Below are 23,423 nucleotides of genomic sequence, written 5' to 3'. Positions count from 1 at the left end.
ATAGTATGATGAGGTGTCATGCGTAGCCTTCATTTCAAGTGGTCATAAACCAAAAAGGTTGGGAAGCATTGGTCAAGATCAAACTAGGCCGACTCGTGACCTATTACTGACACCTAGTGGTGATCGAGATGCAACATTTTGTGTGTCGTCACGATTCTTTTTGGCCCATTTAATTTCGCTTTGATTCTTTTCTCCGTCAGTGATCTCAGCTGGAACGTGATCGAGTGGATCCACCCAGATGCCTTCACCTCGCTTCACTCTTTGATCAAACTGTGAGTACGCACAGATACACAACTGTCACTGAGCCTCTTCTCCCTTTCATTTGGTCTTTCTGTAGTGTCACTCTTCTCCCCTTGAAGGAACTCTGAATTTGTGAATCTTTAATTAAAGTTAAGTGTTGTCTTTGGCTGAGTGTACAGAGAGCTCTGATATGCATTTATTGTTTGAAAAACCCCTCTGTGTGGCCGGGAGACTCATTTCAGGTCATGCCAATACAAACTGCTTCTTTGTGTGAAGACTGGCTGCAAGCAGTTAAACAAGCAGAAATACTACATCTGACAGGAAGTGTTATCTGCAGGGAATCTGATAGGGATCCTTGTTTGAGCAGTTTAAAATATCTAAGAGACAAGGCCTTTTTGTTACCAAGGATGACCCACGGCAATATCTGTAATGAAATCACATTTTAAAAACCTGGCCTGATTTGACACCCACCCCCCTCTGTGCCTTTCTCTATGTTTCTCAGGGATCTGACTGAGAACCATCTCAGCTCAGTACCTGTTGCAGGTTTGGGGGGTCTCACCCATCTAAAGCTGAGAGGCAACACAGAATTATATGAGGCCTTCAGTCCTGATCACTTCCCCCGCATGAGGTAACACACACACACTCAAACACACAGCATCATACACTCTGTTATTCTTTCTTCACGCAGTCCTCATTGTGAACTTTGCATCTTAGTTTCTTGCCAAACACTGATTTCAGGTAATAACTTACCCAGGTGTGTATCCTGTGGCTGTAAGGAACAATGCACCACTTCCCTTCCCTTCAATTATCCTTCCTCTCACAATTTTCTATTTATATCACCAATTTACCAAAAGCAGCCAAGGTTGACAATCAACTAATTACACTGTTTCCCTGCAAGCTATCCCTGAACTGAGCTAAAAAATGAGCAAGCATTTGTCAGCAGCAAGTTAATTCTTGAAAAGATGCCTGAAGGCCTGGAAAGGTGCAGTGCAGTAAAAAAAACTGGAGAGTGAGTTTCAAAGACACACTGTGGGAGATGGCAGGTGATCAAGAGGCAACGTCGGCATAACTGTAGTCCAAAACAAAACTCCTGGCAGAAAGCCATTTCAAAAGCATTGTACATGTACAGTAAATGTTTGCATACAACCATCCATACCAAGGTTAGCTGATCTTCAAACTTCAGAAAACTGACAGTTTCACCTACGTTTTCGCTTTTGATGAATAAAGAGATGGGTAATTTTGCTTGATTCATAAGCACTTAAGGTTTGCTTTGAAATGTTAATGTGAATATACCATTGTAATGTGAATCCTATCCTAATGTGAATATCCAATATTGTATCTAAAGGCTAAGCTGGTAATGGTCAAACATTACCACACTGAAATGACCATTTATTGGTGCATTATTTTTCCTGGTATATTGTCAATGCTTTTGCATCTGTTTTCATCTGTTTGCTACAGGGTAATAGAGATGCCTTATGCCTACCAGTGCTGTGTGTATGGTTCCTGTGATAGCTACAAGCCAGCCAGCCAGTGGGACACAGAGCAGAGCAACACTGACGAGGACCTACACAAGAGGACTGTAGCCATGTACCCGATCCACGCTGACACACACTGTAAGAAAGCACGCAATTACAATATCTGTGGTAGCATATATAAAATATATAACACACATGGTATACAGCCGGGATGAAGGGTAAAGCAACGCATGGAAATCTGAGGCCCATATGTCTGAGCTCATTGCCGAATAACTGACACAAGCCCAACTGAAACAAGTCAGAGCCTCGATGAAACCACAGCTACCTGGCAGCTGACACGCACGAGTGTGTTGACCCTTTGACGCATTCCTGCGGCAGGCATAAAATATAAACACCAATAAACCAAAATTAAGTTGAAATTAAAACCATTAAACCTACACCATTAAAGATAAAAATAAACAAGTGCCGCGTGTACCAAGGGGTAACGATAACAAAAGATGATTAAACCATGACATATCACTGATTAAAATTTATTCACCTTTAATTGTTAGAAAAACAGTGCTAATGATCAAATTTCACACGTGCCAATTATCGTCTGCAAACAGTATTTTCTTTCACTGCAGAAGAATCTTAGATCACCAACCTTATTGCACCAACCTCCTGTAGCCCAGTGCCACACACAAGCTAGTGTGAATATACTGTGGATGCAACATATACTCGTGCAGAATAAGCTGTGATAAATCCTCACACAAAGCTTATAGAACAGATGGGCCCCAAGGTGTTGGACCTCTGATTTTTCACCCTGACCACGCTTTATTCCAGATGATCCTGACTTGGAGGAGTTCCAACTAGAAATAGAGGAATCCAAACTACAGACCAGTGTCCAGTGCACACCCACTCCAGGTAAATGAAGTTGCACCTTGAACGATAAAGCTGTTATCAACTGGCTTGCAGATTTTTTGTCACTACTACAGTCTGAGGAGACTGAGGCATGAGTTCACCATTTACAGTTTATCTACAGCTGATGATTTGTGTGTTCGCAGGTCCTTTTCGTCCCTGTGACTCTCTGTTGGGCAGCTGGCTGGTCCGTGTGGGCTTGTGGTCCATCTCCTTGGTGTCTCTTCTGGGGAACTCTCTCCTGCTCCTGTCCCTCTTCAGCTCTCCCGGCTACTTGTCACCCCTCCGCTTCACTGTGGCCTGCATGGGTGCTTCCAATCTGCTGACGGGCGTGTGTACATGCACCCTGGCCCTTGTAGACGCTCTAACGCTGGGAGAGTTTGGTCACCACGGTGCCCGCTGGGAGGGGGGTCCTGGTTGTCAGGCGACGGGATGGGTCTGGGTGTTTGCGTCTGAGGCTAGCGTACTGCTGCTAACTCTAGCAGCTGTGCAGTGTGGTGTAAGTGTGACCTGTGCTCGTGCCTATGGGAAGTCCCCATCCCTTGGGAGTGTTCGTACATGTGCACTTTTCTGCCTCACTCTTTCGCTCACCCTTGCTTCTCTCCCACTGGTAAGAGTTGGGGAGTACGGGTCCTCACCTTTTTGCCTTCCCTCGCCTCTGCCGCCCCCATCCTCTCGGCTGCCATCCTCCTTGGGCTTTCCCTTGGCGCTCATTATGATGAACACCCTGTGCTTGCTTATAGTCACAGGTTCATACATCCGCCTTTACTGGGAGCTACTGAGGGGAGAGTGTGAGGGCCTGTGGGATTGCGCTATGATCAAACATGTTGCCTGGCTAATATTCACCAATGGCCTCCTCTATGTACCAGTAGCTTTCCTGTCCCTTTGCTCCCTCCTTGGTCTCCTCTCTCTGGGGGAGGAGGTGCTAAAATCAGTTCTCCTCCTTCTCCAGCCTCTGCCTGCTTGCCTCAACCCCCTCCTCTTCCTCCTTTTCACACGAGACCACTCCCAGTTTTTCTTCTGGCCTCACCCCAAAGCACGTCCACAACTACGCAGGGACCGCACCCTGGACTCACTGGTCTCTGTGGAGACAGAGAAGAGCTCCTGCTCTGATTCGTCGACACAGGTGTCACTCGCTGATGCCGATGCCCTGTACAGCGGAGTGCCCCCTCTCCAACCCCGACTGGATCCAGTCAGGTTTTCCCACTGCTCCTCGACATCCTCTGTTCCTCTCATCCCATGCCAGATACCCACTCCCACCGCCAGAGATAGAGACAGGGTGACAGAACTAGGGAGCCTGAACGATGATGAATGTCTGAAGAGCTTGGATCAAGATGTGATTCATAACACTTGCTCTCTGTATCACTCTTCCATGACTCCCTCTCTGACCTCTCATCCATGAGCCTCCAAGCTAGCTGTCTGAATAGCTGGGACACTATGGACACTCGAGGACCATCATCATACAGCAGCAGAAAAACCAGTTCTGGGTTATCAATCCTCAAGCACCTCTAACTGAGTCCACACAGAGACTGTAGAGTACTCTAGAGAAGTCTGAGAGAACACAACAAAGTGCCTCTGAGTGCAACTAAAGGTTCCCTTCACAGTAAAGACTATTCAAGGAAACAACATGACTGTTACAATAAAGGACAACTTCAACTTCAGACACTACCCAGTGGACTGCATCAGTCATGGACTTACATGACAAAAAAAAAAAAAAAAAAAAAAGCTCAAATAAAAGCTGTTAACTACATGGAAAAGCTAAGCATCGGACAAATCAATGGTTTAGCCAGGGGGGATTTAGGTAAAACCAGTAGAATTTTAAGTGTAAATGTTCATACCGAAATGTGATAAGACATGCAACTTAGAGGTTACAGATGGTTTGGTTATATTTTAAGTGGAGTTATCATTTTTTTTTCCTTCAAAATTTAAGTTCTATCCTATTGCTAAGGTCTGTTTCAAAGAAAGGGAGTCATCATCAGACACACCAGAACATTTTACCAGAGTAAGCTAACATTTTTTCATTCACAGAAATGTTATTATCTGACATATTTCTTTGCAACTGTGTAATAGTCGTGATAAATATTCTTTACGTGGCAGTAAAATGCAAAAGGAAACAGATCGCACATTCAGTTTCATACGGTTTACATGAGTTTGTCACTAATATGCAACTCTGCCCCACAAGAGGGAAGCAGATACACAGACTGAATGGGATGTAACTATCTTTCTACAGACATTAGAGTAGGCTAGCAATATGTACATACAATGTAACTACCTCTGAACTAGCATGGTATTGACTCACTACAGCCTTATGATGTTTGTCTCCCTTTTTATATGATAAACAGCAAATATATAATTTTATATATTGAGAAATAAATCCTTAGTTTGTAAAAAAAAATCTTCCTATTTAGGATGTACATACTTTGTATACAACTGGTAAGCATATGTCTGAATAAAATTATCTTCATTCTGTATCAATCACTCTGCTTATGCTGCTATAGTGAAACACTTCCACACCACACACGTCATTGTTTGCAAGAGATTAAATAAGTTGAATGGTCAAGTAATGCTCAAAATAAACTTTTATGTCACAACATAAAAATTATACATGCACTATAAATATGTAGATAAATCTGAATTTAGAAGTGGAATACATTCAAAGTAAATGGAAGTAGGTATTAGCACTGAATGGAAATTTAAAATCATGCTCTTTACTTGTAGACAGGTGTACACAGCAAGGTGGCTCTGGAGAAGAGAGAAATGTGGATCTAACGAGAAACAGAAACTACATGCAGGTTCTCTTTGCTGGCTCCTCTGCATCCTGCTGTGCAGCAAAGGCCTCTCTTTTGCGGGACAAATCTTTCTGATCTTGAGAATTTTCTTTGCTGCCCTGCGTGATACCCTGAACAAAAACAGATAGAAACTATTTTTGACAACGGCAGCATTGAGAAGTGTGAAATGTGGAGGTCACATTTGAGTATAAATCTAACAGTCTGCATCACTGAATTCATAAACAATACTCTATTGAGGGAGCACAGCACCACCTTGTGGGTAAAATATACTACTACGCATAACAAATACAATAACAAACAGTGTCGTGGAGCAAGTGACATTAATCATGTCAGAGTAACAATAATGCAGTCTGCACAAGACAGTTAGTATGAAATGACATTACAAAGGTTAAAGAGAAAAACTGCTTCAATCGTAGATCAGAGTGCCTTACCATATTCTTCTGAACAGCATGTTCTTGTGTCCACTTCCTGGCTTTCTCAACGAACAGCTGTTTGTTGTACTTGAACTCCGACGACTGCAGTCGAAAAATGTAAGTGTCTCTTTACAAGTGCATATGGTGGACGTACACCATGATGACAATACACAATTCAAATGTTCCCGAGTGTAATTTTATCAGAGGCTGTACTTTTGTCACAAGAAGTAAAGGTGTTGTAGACTGATATCTTAACAGGTCATCCTGGCATATAGCAAAATCTCTGTCTCATGCATACTGGAAAGAGTATTCACTTATTTTCCAGGTAAAAATTTTAAGCAAAAAGTTATTTAGTTCTCTGCCATTCCAGTGTCCAATAAAGGTTTTTGCAAAAGCTCTATTGTCACATATCTATACTTATATTAGAATATAAAAAAGAGATAAAACCACCACAGTGTGATTAGGTATCAAAGCTATTCTGCTCTAACCCATAGCATGGTATTTATGAATGCAAGGTTATGTTTGACTCACGATATCAGCCATGAGTGGGTCATCTGGATTGGGCTCAGCCATGAGCAGCTGAATGGAGGTGAGGACAGTGGAGATGTTCAGGGATGGCTTCCAGGCACCCTGAATAAAATGGACAAAACAGCAGAAAATAACTAGCTCGAATATCGAGCTACTTGTCTGTTGTTTATACGACAACAGACAAACAAAAACAGATGATGGAGAAAAACAGAAACACTTTTATATTTTGTTTGCAATCGGTTCCAACCTTTGGTGGGAGTTTGAGAGCATCATGGCAGATCCGTCCTGAATTGTCAATGTTTGGGTGGTAGATGGGGGTCAAGAACCGCATTTTGGGAGGCTCAAATGGATACCTGTGAGAGGAAAGCTGCAGGTCGGTCTTACTAGACTACAGCAAGTGATCTGTAGTGTAGAAATGGAAGAGATAACACATCCATCAATATTAAATCTTTGAGAAAATGTACCTCTCTGGGACCTTGATCTCTAAGGAGAAGAGTCCACCCTCATATGGAGTCTCTGATCCGCCAACTATCTCTGTAGACCAGAGGAAGGAAAGACATGATCAGATACTTAGCTTGACATAATACATGTGCGGTATATTTTAGTTTGAAAGCCTTGACGCTGAGAAGCCTTACGTGCCCGGAGGTCGTCCATCCGCTCCTCGGTCTGCCAGCATGTAATCCCTGGAGGTGGCTCGGTGCTCAGCATCTGAAGTTCACGCTTCAAACGGGAAGTCCTCTGCATGCTGCTAAGCGGAGAATGGATATGTACTCATGAACTCGTTTTGACCAGACGGACAACATTCACTCACTGTTTAGCTACCTTAGCTCTGGGTGTGCAACCGTTGTTGCTTGTGACACAATTTAACACCTAACCAGTAACCAATTTAACCCAACTTTGACGTTAGCTTTCTTGTTAAAAGCTAACGTTTTAGCCTGCTAAATTATGTGGCTATGAAAACACGTTTGTTATGAAAACATGTCTGTTTTCATCGTGTGTTTGTGAGTCCGATAACCACACCGCGGCAAAATAAGTTGTTGTTTACTCCATATTAAAACACAATCGCTTACTTTTCGCCGGCTTTAAAAACTGTCGTCCACTGCACAGCCACAGCTTAACTTCCCCTTTTTTAACTTTACTTAGTGAGCTATTTTGGATTTCCCTCTCCCTACGTCACTAACATCCGCGGACAATTTCTTCTTCTTCTGTTTTAATGGCAAATTGCAACAAACCGGAACACGACCGCCACCTACTGTTGAACTGTTAGTGTTGTCTTTATTTACCGCAGTTTTAATACGAAACGGCATCTCCTGACTTGTTGGAGATGTCTGGGAAAAAATGAAATGCGTGTTTTTGAGCCACTTTGAGTTTCAGCTTCTATGCTAATGACACTGTTAGACTTGAATATTTTCTCCACATCCAGTGATTTATGACAAATGACATAAGACAAATTCAGTTTCGTTCATGTCAAAACAAAGCATCTCGAGAAACTTTATCAATCTAACTACATCACAGGGATAGTTTGGAGCGGAATGCTGACACTGATAAAGGATTATTATGATGTATATATTATCATATAGCTCAAACTAATTTCAATGTTCTTAATCCTATTGTTTTTATCCCATATTTTACTTCCACTACAATCACCCTTTCATACAGCTCATATGGTATTTTATCTTTTTTCATTTTCCATATATACTGTATACATGCTCGCAATCTTCAACATTTGTAACACAGATGTACTTTTATGTCCAGTTTAGTAATTTCTTGTCATTTGTGCCCCACACTTTCATTAATGCATTGCACTGATATTTGCACAAAGTATTTCTCCACTTTGTTAATAAAAAACAAAGGGATAATTAACTGTTACTTAACATGTTTTTCATTGTATTGTATGTATATTGTATTTTGCTTCATTTCCATGTTTGATTTGTTGACATTTAAGCATTCAGGTCGATTTCAGTTTCATTTTGAGGCTGTGGCATAGATGGCCTGAAAAGTAAGGAGTTTGTGCTGTTTGTCTTCCATTCTGACGTCACTGAAGCCAGATTCTCTCAGAGCTGCCATGTAGGCCTCCGGCCGCCAGTTCTCCCCTGGCATCACTTGTTTTTTTGCCATAGCAGCCACAGCTCTAAGCCTCATTGTGGTCACCATCAGGCCTCCTGGGACATTTGTGCAGAAAAGCAGAAAGTCAAAACTAGCAGTAAGGTAGAAAATCACCAGACCATCTGATACAGGTTTATTTTGGATGATAAAAGTGCCTTGAAAGTAAAGACTGTCTTAGTATAACAATGTCATATCCTACCTGGTTTCATTACCCGGTGTATCTCTGTGGCTCCCTTCCTCAGGTCAGGCCAGAAATAATAGCAGTTACAATGAAATACTTTATCCACAGTGCTGTCTGCCAGGGGCATCGCTGCCACATCACAGTGGTGGAGGGTCACTTTCCCACTGGCCACAAGTTCCTTCAATGTGTCACTTGCCATCTGTCAGAGAGGACAAAGAGAAAGGTTCCCATTTTGTCTGTCTGCATATGGTTTCTTCTACTTTGCCCTTTTAAGACACGCTGTAACAAAACTTCAAAGGCATGCATGTGATGAACAAACTCAAATACTTAATTCATCTCTGTCAGTTGTTCACACTTCACCTGATGCATGTACTTTGAGAAATCCACCCCTATAAGGTGGCCTGTGGGCTCTGTGAGCAGTTTGGCTGCAGACTGTAGACCCAGTCCCGGGCCATGACCCAGCTCCAGCACTGTATCCCCAGGTTGGATTCCACTCAGCTGCACAGCGTTTTCCTCAAGGACCCGGTTGTACGCTATGAGAAACCTACTGACCATCCATCCTATCAGTGATCGTGTTGGTTTGCCAAGCTCTTTGCCCAACTTTTCAGCCCACATCACTGAAAAAAACATGATGGATGAGTATGTTGTGATGTGTTGTAAGAAGATTTCTGTGTTCTGAGAAGAATCCTTTTTAACTGTGTGAATGACTTTGTGACTAATTTGCTTGATTGTTTTATCTCAGGCTTATGTTTGCACATGTGTTCTTACCGATGCTTTTGTATTGTAAGGTCTGGTTGATGCAGCAAATCCTTTCTCCAAGATAAATTTCTCCTATGAGAGAGAGTAAAGTAACCATAACAAAGTGAACTGCAGAAATATACAGATTTTCTAATCTTGTTTATTTTCCCAAATCCAAAATCTAATCAAAACTTGTAGATTTTCAGTGAGATTTTCAAATAATCAGCAGACAGGACAGGTATAATATAGATCATTCAACATCAGGGGTCAGGGGTTCAGGTGAAAAACTGGGGCAGTTGAGCTTCTGTTTTCAGTTGTTTTAATGTTTAATTTAGTGTCATTCTGAGTTGGATGGTGTATACTTCAACTCCTTACTTTGAGATAATGTTTAATCTGCTGCATGACCAATAGGTAACTCATATAAAAAAAAGGGCTTTCAGAGGGACTATTTGTAGAATTAGACTGTTGAAACGTGCATAGTATTATTGTTCTTGTTCTTGTTGTATTTTCAACACTTTAACCTGCACTCGGTTTACTGTACCTTTATGCATTATAATCCGCAGCATGAAGCTGCCTACCTGGCCAAAGTCAGGACCTCTGATCTCCAATCAGAGGACTTCTTCAGGGTAAACAAAGTTCTCTCATATTTATTCTGTCAACCGGCAGTGCGCCTCTCATGCTCATGTAGGAACTTCAGCTGTGCTATTCATTATCACGTCGTCGCTGTGTCTGCCTTACAGACGACGATAAAGTTAATTGATTCGATACAACCAATGTGACTGCTTCCTACATAAACGAGGCTTAAAATAAACTGCACTGTTGAATGAGTGTTCTGTGGAGAAGCATCTTACCGTACTTGACTTCAGCAGAGTGATCCCACGGGCAGTGTGTCGAGACAAATGATACGTTTGTTATGTTTACTGTTCTTACAAAAGCAGAGCAGGAGGAAGAGGAGGAGGAGGAGGAGGAGCTCCGATGACTGGTTCTGCTTTAAAGGCGCACGCGCTGTTCTGCCCCGTGGCCTGTCATTCACTTATTCACACTCCCACTGTTTTTTATTAGTTTTTTAAACTTTCACTCACTTCCTGCAAATCTCATTTACCCCCCCCCCCCCCCCCAACACACACACACACACACACACACCCACCCACCCACACACACACACACACACACACACACACGATAATTCGGCATTCTGATACCTACAGCATGAGAGCACGCACAGTGTTTCCTCATAATGAATGAATATGGGCTAACAGATCATTTAAGATACAGTCATTAATGTTTTAAACATGCAGCTGAGTCGCGCTCTGTGCAGGCAAATGTTTTTGGAAATGTCTTCTGCGGTCGCTTCCTCCAATCAGCCTATTCCGCACACACCCCCAGCGAGGATAGTGTTTCTTTCGTTTTCATTTCCCGGAAGGATCGAATGTAAAAATAGTGCAGTTTTATGTCTTCGAAAGTTATCTTCTTTATCTTATTTAAAATGGAGTTTGGGGAGGTTTGACGTGCACTTCATCTCATTTATTGGACGAGCTGTATGTTTGCTTACAAGGAAATCAGACTCTTTTTTCGTACAGTCGAATAGATAAAGGGCACTTCCATGGAGAACATTCCCCCGTCACCTTTGATCAAGGTAAGTTAAGGTCTCAGGAGAAAACCGCTGATCAGTGTATCGTCTTTAAGAAAACAAACAGGCAGCCCAAATCCATTTTTTTGTCCTTTGGACACTGACAGCTTTCACTGCTAGGGCTTGTCCAACTGCTATTTTTAGACTTCTGAAAAAATAGCCCGTAAATAAGATGTACTTAAATGACTCTGTCACTAACTGGTGTGCATGTGCACTCGGGTTCGGGTGTGGATGCTTTGCAGCAAGAAAACAGAGCAAACAGTCCTGCATCCATGATGCATGGGAGCCAAGTGAACATTCCTGTCAGCGTGCAGCACTCCCCACCTAACCAGCTTCCTTTAGTCAGTTCTCCCACTCAGGAAGACCTGTGGCATCTACCTGGACGGCTGCGTGAGTCAATCTGCTTCACATATGCTGTTTACCTGAAAGATACCACTGCATATATACTACTAGTAATAATAATAATAATAATAATATAAACAAAGTAGATACAGCAGCATCTACTAAAGCACAAACACCATGTATAGCACTGTATTTTTGAATAATATGCATCTGTTTTCCAGGAATAAACCCCTCTTTGTGGGATAAGGAGGACGTTACCCACTGGCTTCACTGGGCTCAGAAGGAGTACTCGCTGCGCCGGCCTGAAAAGGGGCGCTTTGAGATGAACGGTCGAGCCCTGTGCCTCCTCACCAAGGAAGACTTCAGACGCCGCTGTCCGAGCTCAGGTAGAAATGAATGCGTACGCAGAAAGAGAGAACGCTGATTAGTTTTGCACCTGAGTTATTATATGCACCCCTTGTTTTCTACAGGTGATGTTCTGTACGAGATTCTACAGTGTGTGAAACAGCAAAGGAGGAGTGTTGTTTGTGGCCCCCCAAATACGTCTCCCTCCCTTGCAACTGGGATCATCCAGAGCCCGGTCAGCTGCCAGGTGCCACCTCAGAGTGTCAGAGAGCCCCAGCCTCCCACAGTGAATGACCAACAAGGTCAGTAATGTCAAGGAGTATATTTTTAAACAAGCAGAATCAGCTGAAATCACGTTTATGTTGACATATGGAGGGAATTTGATTCCAGTTCTCAATATAATCAAACAAAGAAAAAAATGTAAAAAAAAATACCAGGATAATACAGCTAGACAAATAGAATCAACCTTCAACAGACTGTACAAAAAAGATCAGGACAACAAACTGGAGTACAGATGTGGGTGCATGGCAATACATAATACACACACACACACACACACACACACACACACACACACACTGTGCATATACAGTGCACACACAAAGTTGATCTGGTTGGATTGTGGGAACAAATACTTCCTGATCAGCCACTTGAAGTGTGCCTCGTTTAACCCTGCAATAAAAATGGTGCTTTCCATTACAGGGAGTAAGATGTGTGCCAGCAGGTGTGCTGTGGTTACCTGGTAACCAATTATCTTACAACTCCAAAGTCCAAATCACTGACTTTGTTCTGCATGCTGTATGCACGGAGTGAAATGGCCTCTTCGTGTTAAATGTTACATTCGCCATTACAATGTTCAAGCTGCTTTAAAATCACTTTTGCTTTCAGTTTAGCCTTTTTTCACGTTTCCTCATATTTCTCTCAAACAGTTTCCCTCGCTTTCACAACTGCTGTACCGGCAGCTGTTGTATCTGCTGTGACCAGCCAGCCAGAGCCGATGTCACCTCTTAAAGATCATCCCATGATCTTTTACACGTACCCTGCTCCACTCACACATACCAGTGGGTATAACAAACAACAGCATTAACAGTACACTGCCCTCCAGTTATAATTATCCACTGTGATGCCTGATTTTCTGTTCCCCTTGCACTTGGTTGCTCTCTGTATCTTTCCTTCTCTCTCTTAGATGGTTCAGCAGCAGTCCCCACATTGCCCCACAGCCAAGTTCAGTATCCTCCGCAAACAGAGAGCGTCACTCAGGAGCCCCTCAACCTGTCCAGCAAAGAGAAGCCAAGGAGCCCGCTGCACAAAGCCAACGGCCGCATCCCAGGTAGTGTGAAGTTCATTTATTGACAGTTGTGCTATAGTATTCACCTGTAAAAAATATACAAAAACAAACATATTTTGTTGTAGAAGGTGCACAGATATATGAAAAAGTGGACACCCTCTTAAAACTGCATTAACCAATTTTGACCACTAAGGAGTAGAAAAACCTCATTTAAGACATCCATAAGCTTCACTAAGATTCACTCTCCATGTTGCTGTGGTTTTAGTCTGCTCAGGAACTAAACATTGTTTTCCAGCCACATTTGTATTTCAGCTGCTGCTTTGGTTTCGTCTGGGAGGCAGAGCAAAGAGCAGCACAGATTAGGAAACCCGAAAACATCTTAAAGGAGCTTTAAGAGTGACAATCTTACACATGTAGACATGCTTGGACATGAGAAAGAATTTGAGATTGAGTTGCGTTTGAAAATGCTAAAAATGAGCCCTGTGCATTATACTTAATAAAGCTGTAAACACTAAAAATTGATGGTAGTAGCACAAGTTTTTGCAACATGTGTTCTCCTCTGGTTTTAATCATGGCCAAGACTGCAGACTGCTGTGGGACTATGTGTATCAGCTACTGTGTGACGACCGTTACCAAGAGTACATCCGATGGGAAGACCAAGACAGCCTGGTGTTCAGGGTGGTCGACCCAAATGGACTGGCACGTCTCTGGGGAAACCACAAGGTGAGCACCCGGGTCTGTGTGGTTCATCTCACACTGAAAATGAACACACAGAGCAGTAAAGACAGTAGTGCCTGTTGTACCGCCATCCCTTAATGATGTGTGATCTCTTTAAACAGAACCGAGACAATATGACCTATGAGAAAATGTCCCGTGCTTTGCGGCACTACTACAAGCTGAACATCATCAAAAAAGAGCGAGGACAAAAACTCCTCTTCAGGTCTCTGTCTCTGTCTCATCTTTTTCCTGCCCCCCCCGGCAACACACACATTTATTTTTAATGCCTCTTCTCTGTCTGCCCTCAGGTTCCTGAAACTCCCTCAGGATACCAGGAAACCGCCTGCAGACCCTGCCCAGTCCCCAGACCACACGCTCCCTCAGGACGGGGACTTTCCAGACAGCAGTCCTTCACGCGACTTCAGTGATGACCATTTTGAGGTTTCCCCTGATCGTGCTTCTCCACAGCCTCCTCCATAGAAGAAAAAGCGTATCAAATGACCTTAAAACGATACAAGAAAACAAATGATTACAGAAGACTGTGGTGTATTTATCTTGTGTTTTTTGAGCTTGCCCATGCACATACAGAACAAAAGGGACTGTTTTGTATGCATCGTTTGGAATTCTTGCACTGTGAGACTGCTTTTCATTTTGCTGTGAATCGATATTTATATCACTGTGATCAGAGCAAACACTAACATTAAGGGATGAGGAAATGTGAAAGAAATCAAATCAATATTCAAACAGCCAAACAATCAGCAGACCTAAAAATTCTCGTTTGTTTTGTGGTTGTTCGTGATCACACAATAAGGTTTATGCTGCAGGTTAAATGCCAGTTTGTACAAGTCATACATGTTTTTGTTTTTTACAAATAGTTTGCTTTATCAACCTCAAGTTGAGGTATTCGTGAAATAAGTTTCAAATTTGGTACATGTTAATCGTAAATGTTTTTCCTGCTTTGTAAAATAAATGTTTTGTATGGAATGTCCCAAATTTGTTTATTTGAACACTCAAATGTCATCTTAGAAGATGTATCACTGCATTGTTATTTCATCACAGATGACACTGATAATGACAAAATACTAACAATTAATCATTCATGCCTTGTAAATCCAGACCAAAACCACATCAGCAACACACAGACTTCTCAGAACTCCAGTACGCAGAGCACTAGCAAGGTCATAAAATAAGAAACATGTGAGGAAAACACAAACACATTGGCAATAATCTGTCTCAACTGCAATTTAACCGGAGCATCTCTGCCTGCTGACGGGGCTGTGATGGGATAACCACTGCATCACCTGTTGTTTGTTTACACATGTTGACTAGACTACCAAAATGGGCACATTTAATTGACTTTATATTTCTGGAAAGGATTGGTCAAGAAAGGGGAGCGTTCACCTCTTGCTTTTTAGCAGGAAGCTCCTTCTACAGGTATCCCAAAGCTAGCCCATAACCACTTAAGATTATTAACATTTCTATTTAAAAACACTCAGCCCGGCTTCCCTCTACTCTAAAGCCAGTTGGACGCTCTCACTGCATGTTTGACAGTTTGGAGCCTTGACCAGAGGGTGATATGGATGGATGGGTCACCAAAGTTTTGAAGAATTGCAAAATGAAACCATGAAAGTCATTAACATCATTTTTTAAATTTGTTTTTTCATTCAAAACTATAGCTCCTTTATGTTTACTGTATGAAAACAGTGACTGCTTTCATGGAAAAATAAACAAGAATCAGATGAAGTTGCTAATGACAATCATACTTAATAGCTTAATTCTAAATATAATACTTCACTTGTCTTACTGTGAAATGCCAAAAAACCAATTTCTTGTAATCTTTGCTAAAAACAAAAGAAGGGGCTTGTTCAGTTAGTTTTTGTTGATTTGTACCTTGTACATTCATTTGTTCAGCACTGCTAGAGATCCGGAGTTTTTTGTTTCTTTAGTCACATCACATGGAAACCAGCCCGAGACAAGCAAACCAAATCATGTCTAAAAACAAACAGAAAGTCACTGAGAGTGCTGTATGCTGTATCACATGGGCATAACCAACATGGTATGTCTAATTGAGACTGGTTAAAAAACACTGATTGTGAAAGAGTCATCCACTTTCCACTCCACAGCTCATCTGAGCCTGCTTCGACTCGCCCACTTTTAAAAGAAAGAAGATTTCTTTTTTCACTTTCATCGTCTACAATTGAAGATATTGAAATTCAAGGCCTTTAGAAAATGGCTCCGGGAGTCTCCAGCTGTCATTATCGAGAAGTTCCTCCTTCTATCTCCTTTTCTGGGTCTGGATTCCTGGCCACCTACCAGTTAGGGGTTGCGCAGTGCTTCTTAACTTATGCACCCTGGATACTTCGTACGGCGCCTTGTGTCCTGGGTGCATCTGCTGGGTCTCTGGTCGCAGCTGCTGTAGTTTGTGAAATGAGCCTGAGTGAGTGACAATTGCTTTTCTTTCCTTATAAATCCACTTCTGTTGAATTTAATGACTGTTTTTGACCCGAAGCTCTCTCTTTTACAGCTACAATCCGGGATGAGATGCTACATTTTGCCAAACAGATGAAGGCTTTTACACTTGGACCACTAAACCCCTCAATAAATGTTTTCCACTGGTTAGAGATAATTCTAAACAAATACCTTCCTTCCAATGCGCACCAACTGGCCAGTGGGCGTCTTGCTGTGGCTTTGACCCGCCTGGTTGACAGCAAGCAGATTATGATGTCTGATTTCCAGTCAAGAGAGGATTTACTACAGGTGAGTTGATACTGTAGATACACCCCTCAATCATCCTTAAAATCATTTCTAAGCATACTTTAGCACAACTTACTATCACCATGTTGTGTGGTGTCCCTAGGCCTTGCTGTGTAGCTGCTTCGTGCCTGGGTACTGCGGTATACTGCCTCCATCCCTCAAAGGAGTAGTGAGTATTTGATGGCCTTTTCACAAACTCACTTTGACACCGTTGTTTGGTCGTTGTGATAATGTATGTGATCTTACCTCACAGCATTATGTGGATGGGGGTTTCAGCAGCATGCAGCCAGTACTGCCTGTACCCTGCAGCCACATCTTAACGGTGTCTCCGTTCTCTGGGGAGACAGACATCTGTCCCGCCGACACACCTGCCATATTGGACATGGTAGTGAGTGGAACCACCTTGAAGGGCAACATGGCAAACAGTGTCAGGCTCATCAATGCTCTCTACCCAATGGCTTTAGAGGTCAGACCCCTGTTGTTTTTCACTAGATGCTAAACTCTCCATGTGCAGACGTTTGTTCTCAATCTGTTATATACAGTATATGGGTAGCTTCCTGGATGGGTACAAAGCTTACTTAAAAAGGAACATTTTTAGAAATGTAGTGCTGGAAATCTAATTTGTGTTTAATAACAACTGAACGCTCTCAGAGGGGGAGCAGCCAGAAGAGTGTCGAATCCAATCCTTACTGAAAATGCAGACCAGGCAAGGCACGAACAGAGACATGTAGGGATTAGGCATCTGAGCACAGTCAGGAAGGCAGGGAGCAGACAGGCAAAACATTGATCCAGTGCTAAGGATATATTCAGACAGGAGACAGAGGGAGAGAGGAAACACCAGACACAATGGGGAAAAGGAGGGAAACTGCATATCCACACAGTAATAAGACCTCGATGGGACAACCCTTCGCTTCACACCTGTTGATGAATCAATTTTTAATGAATTAAGGGCACTTGACTAACAACAACACTGTAAAAAAGACTGTCTAAGGGATGATTTTGTGACATTCAATTCGATTTGTGTGTCATTCTTCCTTTCGTCAGACTCTGGAACAAGCCTATGACAGCGGCTACAAAGATGCTATTCATTTCCTTCAGAGCAACGGTGGGTCAGCTGTACCTGCGGGCAAACAGAAGCAGAAATTCAAGCGACTGTAATTTCTCTCTTTAGCACAGACTCAAGCTGATCATATCATCTCCTTGTGTGCAGATCTTGTCCCATATTTGATGATACACAAAGTGTCCCAAGAGCCACTTAAGTACAACCAAACTAACATGGGGATGGACACAGAGGAAGAGGAAGAGATGAAGTCGGAGAAGGAGACCACGAAGCTGACATCTTTTACAGACAACAGACGCGTGGAGACAGGCTGTTCTGTTGAGCTCGAGTTGACTGGAAATAGACCAACTCAAAAACCTCTTCTCAATTTTGACATGGTAAAGAATGGTATGGCTGGCGCATGCACGCACACACACACACACACACACACACACACACACACACACACACACACACACACACACACACACACACACATGCACACACACTTCAGAGGATATTACGTTGACCTACATTAATTTCCTGGAGACTTACTCACACCATCACCTTAACCTAAACCGAACCTTCTCATAACCTTAACCCTGTGTAAACATGTCTGTGTCTCCACAACATGAGTAATACAAACCAGTGCTTACACACACACACACACACACACACACACACACACACACACATTGAGCAGGCAGCTTATAGCAGCCTGTTCTGATTTCTTTTTCAGATCTATAGAACATGTAAATTAAGTAATCAGTCTGCAGTTTATCATGTTATGTATGTTGTATATCTATGTGCTGTATGTATGTATTTATGTGTTTAAATGAAGATACGAACAGCTGTTACTGTCACTCACTGCTTTGTAGGTTACATCACGTCTTCTGAGCAAAACGTTCAGATTGTTTCACTAAGTCTATCTAAAAAATTGCTTTCTTCTACAATTGTGTTTCAGTCGTGCTGGGCAACGTGGTGGCTTATGTGAGCATGTTTGGACACCCTACGAGAATCTTGTTCCACCTGCTTCTACCTGTCATTCTGTTGTTTTACACCATACACGAAAGCAGGCAGAGGTAAGAAATGCACTTAACACACAGTACATAACACGGACAAAACCACTGAGGTTGTGTGCTCAGAAACTGAAACAACTACTTCTGTTTGTAATAAAAACATGTTATGTTTGGTTATGTCCTTATGCAAATGCATTAAATAAAGTAGAAATGAATTGTAATGTGGTGTGTAGTGTTTCAGTGAGTCTTTTCTCTCTCCCAGACTGGAGTTGATGTTCAGGCAGGTGCCTGAGTTGATGTTCTGGGCTTGGCATGCTCTGAGACACTTTACATTGTTCTTTTTCAACATATGTGTCTGCACCCTCCGGAAGAACATAAAGAACCGGTAGGACTGCAATTTCTGTCTGATGTTTTCATAATTTCTGTTTACTTATTTTGCTACCATTTTTTGGGATCTGTTGCATATTATTTTTGCATGCTTCTCTTTGTACTCGCTTCAACTCGTGTCCAAATCAACCTGACTTGACTGGATTCAACTGAGCTGGACTCATCTCTGTGTTTTAGGGTTGTACCCATCATGGTGCTGTTGGAGTGGATGAAAATTCAACATGAGACTCCATGAGGCCACATAAGTTTTCCCTCTTCTGCCGATGCAGAAGACGACAGGTGTGGGAGTCTACACAGACGATTCGTCGCTCCATCTCAGGAGACAACAATGTCATAGTATATGTAAAGAGAGTCACTGACTTTTTTTAATTAAGTTAATCAAGCAGAAATGTAAACACTGTTTTATTGTTTTATTTAAAAAAGGCTTTATTTGATGTGAAATGATTAAAATGCTTCTATCGGTGCACACTTTTTACTATATCAGAAGAGTGCAAGACCTAGTTGTAGTAATTATTGATACTTTAGTGGTAGAGTATATAAACTAACCAAACACACATCGATTAACTACCAACATAACATTTAGCTTGACAGAAAGGTTCTATGAGGATGACCAGTGTTTACTCTGACAATGGTATACCGTGAGAAGTCAAGGGCTTATTGTGTCCTGCTGGAAGCTTGAATGTACAAATATTGTTATATCACAGTTAAGTTGTCATTAGATATGCTTATTTTGAAATGAAAAGCTTGACCTTATGCAGCGTTAGGTCATAGGGGTCCAACGATCAGTTATTCAAAATTTCAAAGGAACATCCAGGAAAAATACTTCTGGCTTCAGTTAAGTTGACGGTAGCTCCACCATGCTTATCTAGCATGTTCCTCATTTCTTTTCCACATGAAAGGTGACAACTAGTCCTGTGATGTGTTATTTAAACACTGCACTCTTTCACTCCTCGAGCCTTTGACTGTTAACATTCAGTCCTTCATGATGACTACTCATTAATTTGATGTCTCGGTGGCTTTGAGCATTTCCTCATTTCCTCTTCAGAAGCAGCTGCAGGGAATTCTGAGAATTCTGGCACATGGTCTGATGATGTGGTTATGATGTGGGAACGCTTTTCATGACGAAGAAGCAGAAGCCATTAACTTCCTTTAGTTCCACTCTGACAAACTGTAACCACAGTTCAAGTACTTTTGGAATCCTCTTTTTCTGTACACTTCATTTAATAAATGGTTCCTCTTATTTGTTTTGTGCAATGTCTTTTTATCATTGTAAGCTAATGCTAATGCTAAAATTGGTTTGATTATAATAGGAAGTCAAACATCTGACCAACTACATATCAAGTCATGGCATTACATGTAATTCTTATTCATTTATATTATTTTATTTTGATATATTGGGAGGATGGTAAAGTAGTTTTTTAATGTAGGTCCAAAGATAATGTTAATAATGATGAGGAGGGTCTTGCTTCTTTATAAAATGAAACATTACCTTAATAATGTTTGCACAGTCCCTAATTTAAAGTGGCTTTCTCTCATTAGTTCACTCTGTGACCTCTTGATGATGTTGACAATAACTGTCAGGACATGTGGCATTTCATAAAATACCCACAAGATGGAGCATTGGGCACAAAGGTGGAGCACAGTGCAGTTGGGCTGAGTGGGAATTGGACTTGCTATCATCGAAAAGTCTTCCAGATCGCTCAGTCATTCCTGGGCCTGCAGAGTGCAAATCAGACAAACATGAAAAACAATCTTTGTCTTTCACATACTTGAACAGAAGACGCCTTTCAGATGGAAGTCTTCATCAGCTCTCTAAAGGACATTAAAAAACCCTCTAGTGAGGTGATTTAGACTCTACTTTTTACGTTGCACATTTGCACAACCATGTGAAACACTCAAATTAAATAAAAATAATTTTAAAAAGTCCTCCATTGATACCTTGTTTGTGAATCCTTCATAAGTTGTTCTATAAATAGAAAATAGTTGATGTGTTGACCACAGTCCCCCACATTCACAAGTACTTTTGGGGCGTTTTCATGCCTTTACAGACAGTAAAGAGATGATGGAGAATGAAGGAAGAGAAAGATACAACACAGCACCCCAGTTAAGCTTGAACCAGCAATGTTGCAGTGTATGCTCAGTATGTTAACCTCCAAGCTACACCAAATACAGTACACACTTTATCAGCTAATCCACCTTTTACCTGACATGTTATCACAGAGCTGGAACAGACCATTTGATCGCTACGCTCCATGTCCTTTTCATACAGATGGCCTGTTACCTGCAGAGAGATCCTCTTATATAATGAGTGTGGATGGATCATACGGATAACACACACATCTGCTGCTGTCCTACACCAGCCACTGATCCAGCCAGTCAGCCGGCAACCAGCTGGCTTCGTAAAGACAGAGAGGAGACACGGTGCGGTGTCTGTACAACTGAGACATGTACAGTGCAGCAGGGGTTCATAGAAAAAGAGCAGATTCTTTTAATTAAAAGAAGACAGAGGAAAGTGTCATCTCTTCTCCTCTCCTCTATCAAAGGCCATAAAAATTTGATTTTTAGGTAATAAATGACACGGCTAAAATTAGATCACAGGCTGCTCCCTGTCTCTTTGGTGATCATACCTCTAAAAGTACATGACCTTTTCACTAATCTGCCCAGCAACAGGGCAAACAGAGCATATTTAGGTGATGTGACAGAGCACTGATATTTGTTTGTGGGTGTTTGTCACAATTTTTGATTGTAACAAAAAAAGTGTGTGTGTGTGTGTGTGAGAGAGAGAGTCATGCTGACAGAGAGCCACCGCCTCACTGCTCATGATCAATGGAAATGGAGCAGGAGGAGTAAAGAGGACGGCCTTTGAGACGATGAAGAGGGGTTGTGTCCTTTACTGCCTGACAGACAGACTACAGACACTCTCCATCACATTCAGTCTTAAATGAATAGACCATGAAGGAAAAGTGAAACAAAAAACAGATATTGCTCTCTCGGTAAGATTTCATGGTTGCTTGAGTAAGAAATGCTGATAGATTGGGATCTGAATGCAGTCCAGTCACTGAACATTGGCCCTTGCAGTCCCGTGGGGGGATTTTGAAACTTAGCATTATCCACCACCGTCATCATAAAGACACAAAATGAAAGAATATCTTTTGGAAGAAAGTCTCTCGGACTCAAATCTATGGCATGGAGGACTTAAGTGGTACTGGAGGCTTGTGGTGCAATAACACCTAATTTACATAGGCTTCTCCTTTCATTTGTCACCCATCTGTATCTAAAAACACAGAATTTAAGTCCACACTTGCTTTAGGCTGGTTTGAAGTCAGTCCTGCTAACGATTATCTCAAAAAATATATGTCTACATACACATACCTGTTCTTGTCAGATCTGTCTGCATCTATTCAAGCCTGTGCTTTCTACACTTAAGAGCGCTTCAGGTATCAAGAGGTATGTTCTGTAACCAGCTCAGTTTGTGCGTGTTTGCATATGTGCAACATTGTATCTCTTTCTCTTCAAATAACTTTGTTACTGTATGCCGGTATCACAATTGTCTCTGCTGTTTAAACGAACAGAATTGCAGGGGGATTCATTTAAATTAAGTTGGTCCAACACCGAGAAATAGGCTCACCTGCAAAGCTAATGTCACTCCCATCAGACTCAGCTGTACTTTGTGTTGCTAATCAGCGAATACCAGGTAACATGTTAAGCTAAGATGGTGAAAAATGGAAACAGTATACCTGCTACACATCAGCATGTTAGCATTTAGCTCAAAGCACTGCTGTATCTAAATCCAGTCTCACTGAGCCACCGGAGTGGTGGCAGACTCCTGTCTCCAGTCAGTCTTAGGCCAACAACACTCCCAACCAACATTGGGAGTGCTGTTGGCCTAATTCCACTTTTTTTCAAATTTAATAACATACTTCCTTAAATTTACTTGGGCTTGTCACTTTTGTCATCAGGAAATATGAGCTTGCTTTTCATCACAGTGACTGCAATGTTTCTAACATAACAGTGAAGAATCAAACATTATTTATTACTTACTATAACAAAACTCATTTTAGGTCTTCTACCAAACCCTGCTGTCTAACCAAGACAATACAGGTGTAGAATTCAGGTCCTTGTGCCCTCTGATGGTCAGGAGTATTTAGTGACAATGGGTGCAATCCCCCATTGTGCCACAGCAGCACTAAAGTAAAACAGCTGTGTATGCATTAGTAAAAGAATACAAACTGATATTTTAAAGTAACTGAGTCCTTCAAGTACTTTTCAGCTAGCTACTGTAACTAATTACTAATTTTCAGTAACTTAAACACTAAATATGACAATATGAACGTCATCTCAACAAATCTGTATAAAGATATGTAAGTCCGAGAAAGTTCTTCACCTTAAGATGACCAACTATCACTGTGAGTTTGTTTGTCTATTTTGAAGATGGTTAATCTGTTGGATCTGGAAGGGATCATTTAGATTAATTCTGTCCACTCAATCAACAGACCTTAACAGATGTTGCCAGGTTTCACTAGGGAGCACAACTT

General features: G+C 41.8%; 4 protein-coding genes across 5 annotated transcripts in view; 2 read left to right on the top strand and 2 right to left on the bottom strand.

Moving 5' to 3' along the window:
• lgr6 (leucine-rich repeat containing G protein-coupled receptor 6) overlaps positions 1–4,349 on the top strand; it is a 35,575-nt gene extending 31,226 nt beyond the window's left edge. The window contains exons 14-18 of the mRNA XM_076740737.1: positions 201–272; positions 743–868; positions 1,699–1,853; positions 2,538–2,618; positions 2,759–4,349. Of these exons, the coding sequence (XP_076596852.1) occupies positions 201–272; positions 743–868; positions 1,699–1,853; positions 2,538–2,618; positions 2,759–4,014 (1,690 nt within the window). The 3' untranslated portion in view covers positions 4,015–4,349. The remainder of the gene's footprint in view (positions 1–200; positions 273–742; positions 869–1,698; positions 1,854–2,537; positions 2,619–2,758) is intronic.
• LOC143326805 (uncharacterized) overlaps positions 1–7,090 on the bottom strand; it is a 57,529-nt gene extending 50,439 nt beyond the window's left edge. Inside the window, exons 1-4 of one of the 2 annotated variants that reach the window (XM_076740739.1) lie at positions 6,978–7,090; positions 6,807–6,876; positions 6,590–6,695; positions 6,346–6,444 (exon numbers count right to left, since the gene is read on the bottom strand). In XM_076740739.1, the coding sequence (XP_076596854.1) occupies positions 6,346–6,368 (23 nt within the window). In that variant the 5' untranslated portion in view covers positions 6,369–6,444; positions 6,590–6,695; positions 6,807–6,876; positions 6,978–7,090. Of the gene's footprint in view, positions 1–5,832; positions 5,917–6,345; positions 6,445–6,589; positions 6,696–6,806; positions 6,877–6,977 lie in introns of those variants that run through there. The other variant, XM_076740742.1, reaches the window with a different exon arrangement.
• On the bottom strand, positions 7,082–10,342 carry LOC143326807 (putative methyltransferase YdaC). Its single transcript, XM_076740746.1, has 5 exons — positions 10,219–10,342; positions 9,398–9,460; positions 8,990–9,246; positions 8,648–8,828; positions 7,082–8,504 (listed from the first exon to the last, which is right to left on the bottom strand). The coding sequence occupies exons 3-5, from the start codon at positions 9,242–9,244 to the stop codon at positions 8,308–8,310; spliced, it is 633 nt and encodes a 210-aa protein (XP_076596861.1). The 5' UTR covers positions 9,245–9,246; positions 9,398–9,460; positions 10,219–10,342; the 3' UTR covers positions 7,082–8,307.
• Positions 10,343–10,778: 436 nt separating this feature from the next.
• On the top strand, positions 10,779–14,677 carry etv7 (ETS variant transcription factor 7). The gene is made up of 9 exons (XM_076741528.1): positions 10,779–11,003; positions 11,240–11,387; positions 11,561–11,725; positions 11,810–11,986; positions 12,614–12,745; positions 12,871–13,014; positions 13,553–13,695; positions 13,812–13,912; positions 13,998–14,677. The coding sequence occupies exons 1-9, from the start codon at positions 10,971–10,973 to the stop codon at positions 14,167–14,169; spliced, it is 1,215 nt and encodes a 404-aa protein (XP_076597643.1). The 5' UTR covers positions 10,779–10,970; the 3' UTR covers positions 14,170–14,677.
• The last annotated feature ends 8,746 nt before the right edge of the window (positions 14,678–23,423 follow it).

This window comes from Chaetodon auriga, chromosome 10 (genome assembly GCF_051107435.1).
Source record: "Chaetodon auriga isolate fChaAug3 chromosome 10, fChaAug3.hap1, whole genome shotgun sequence".
Classification (NCBI taxonomy): domain Eukaryota; kingdom Metazoa; phylum Chordata; class Actinopteri; order Chaetodontiformes; family Chaetodontidae; genus Chaetodon; species Chaetodon auriga.
The sequence above is the reverse complement of the archived record's forward strand: the minus strand, read 5'-3'. Positions and strand labels throughout refer to the sequence as shown.

Coding starts and splice junctions, on each gene's coding strand:
- LOC143326807 (XM_076740746.1), bottom strand. CDS start 9,244: ATGTGGGCTGAAAAGTTGGGCAAAGAGCTTGGCAAACCAACACGATCA. Junction 8,829..8,989: donor TCTCAAAGTACATGCATCAG/GTGAAGTGTGAA, acceptor CCTCTCTGACAG/ATGGCAAGTGACACATTGAA. Junction 8,505..8,647: donor ACACCGGGTAATGAAACCAG/GTAGGATATGAC, acceptor CAAATGTCCCAG/GAGGCCTGATGGTGACCACA.
- etv7 (XM_076741528.1), top strand. CDS start 10,971: ATGGAGAACATTCCCCCGTCACCTTTGATCAAG. Junction 11,388..11,560: donor GCATCTACCTGGACGGCTGC/GTGAGTCAATCT, acceptor TCTGTTTTCCAG/GAATAAACCCCTCTTTGTGG. Junction 11,987..12,613: donor CACAGTGAATGACCAACAAG/GTCAGTAATGTC, acceptor TCTCTCAAACAG/TTTCCCTCGCTTTCACAACT.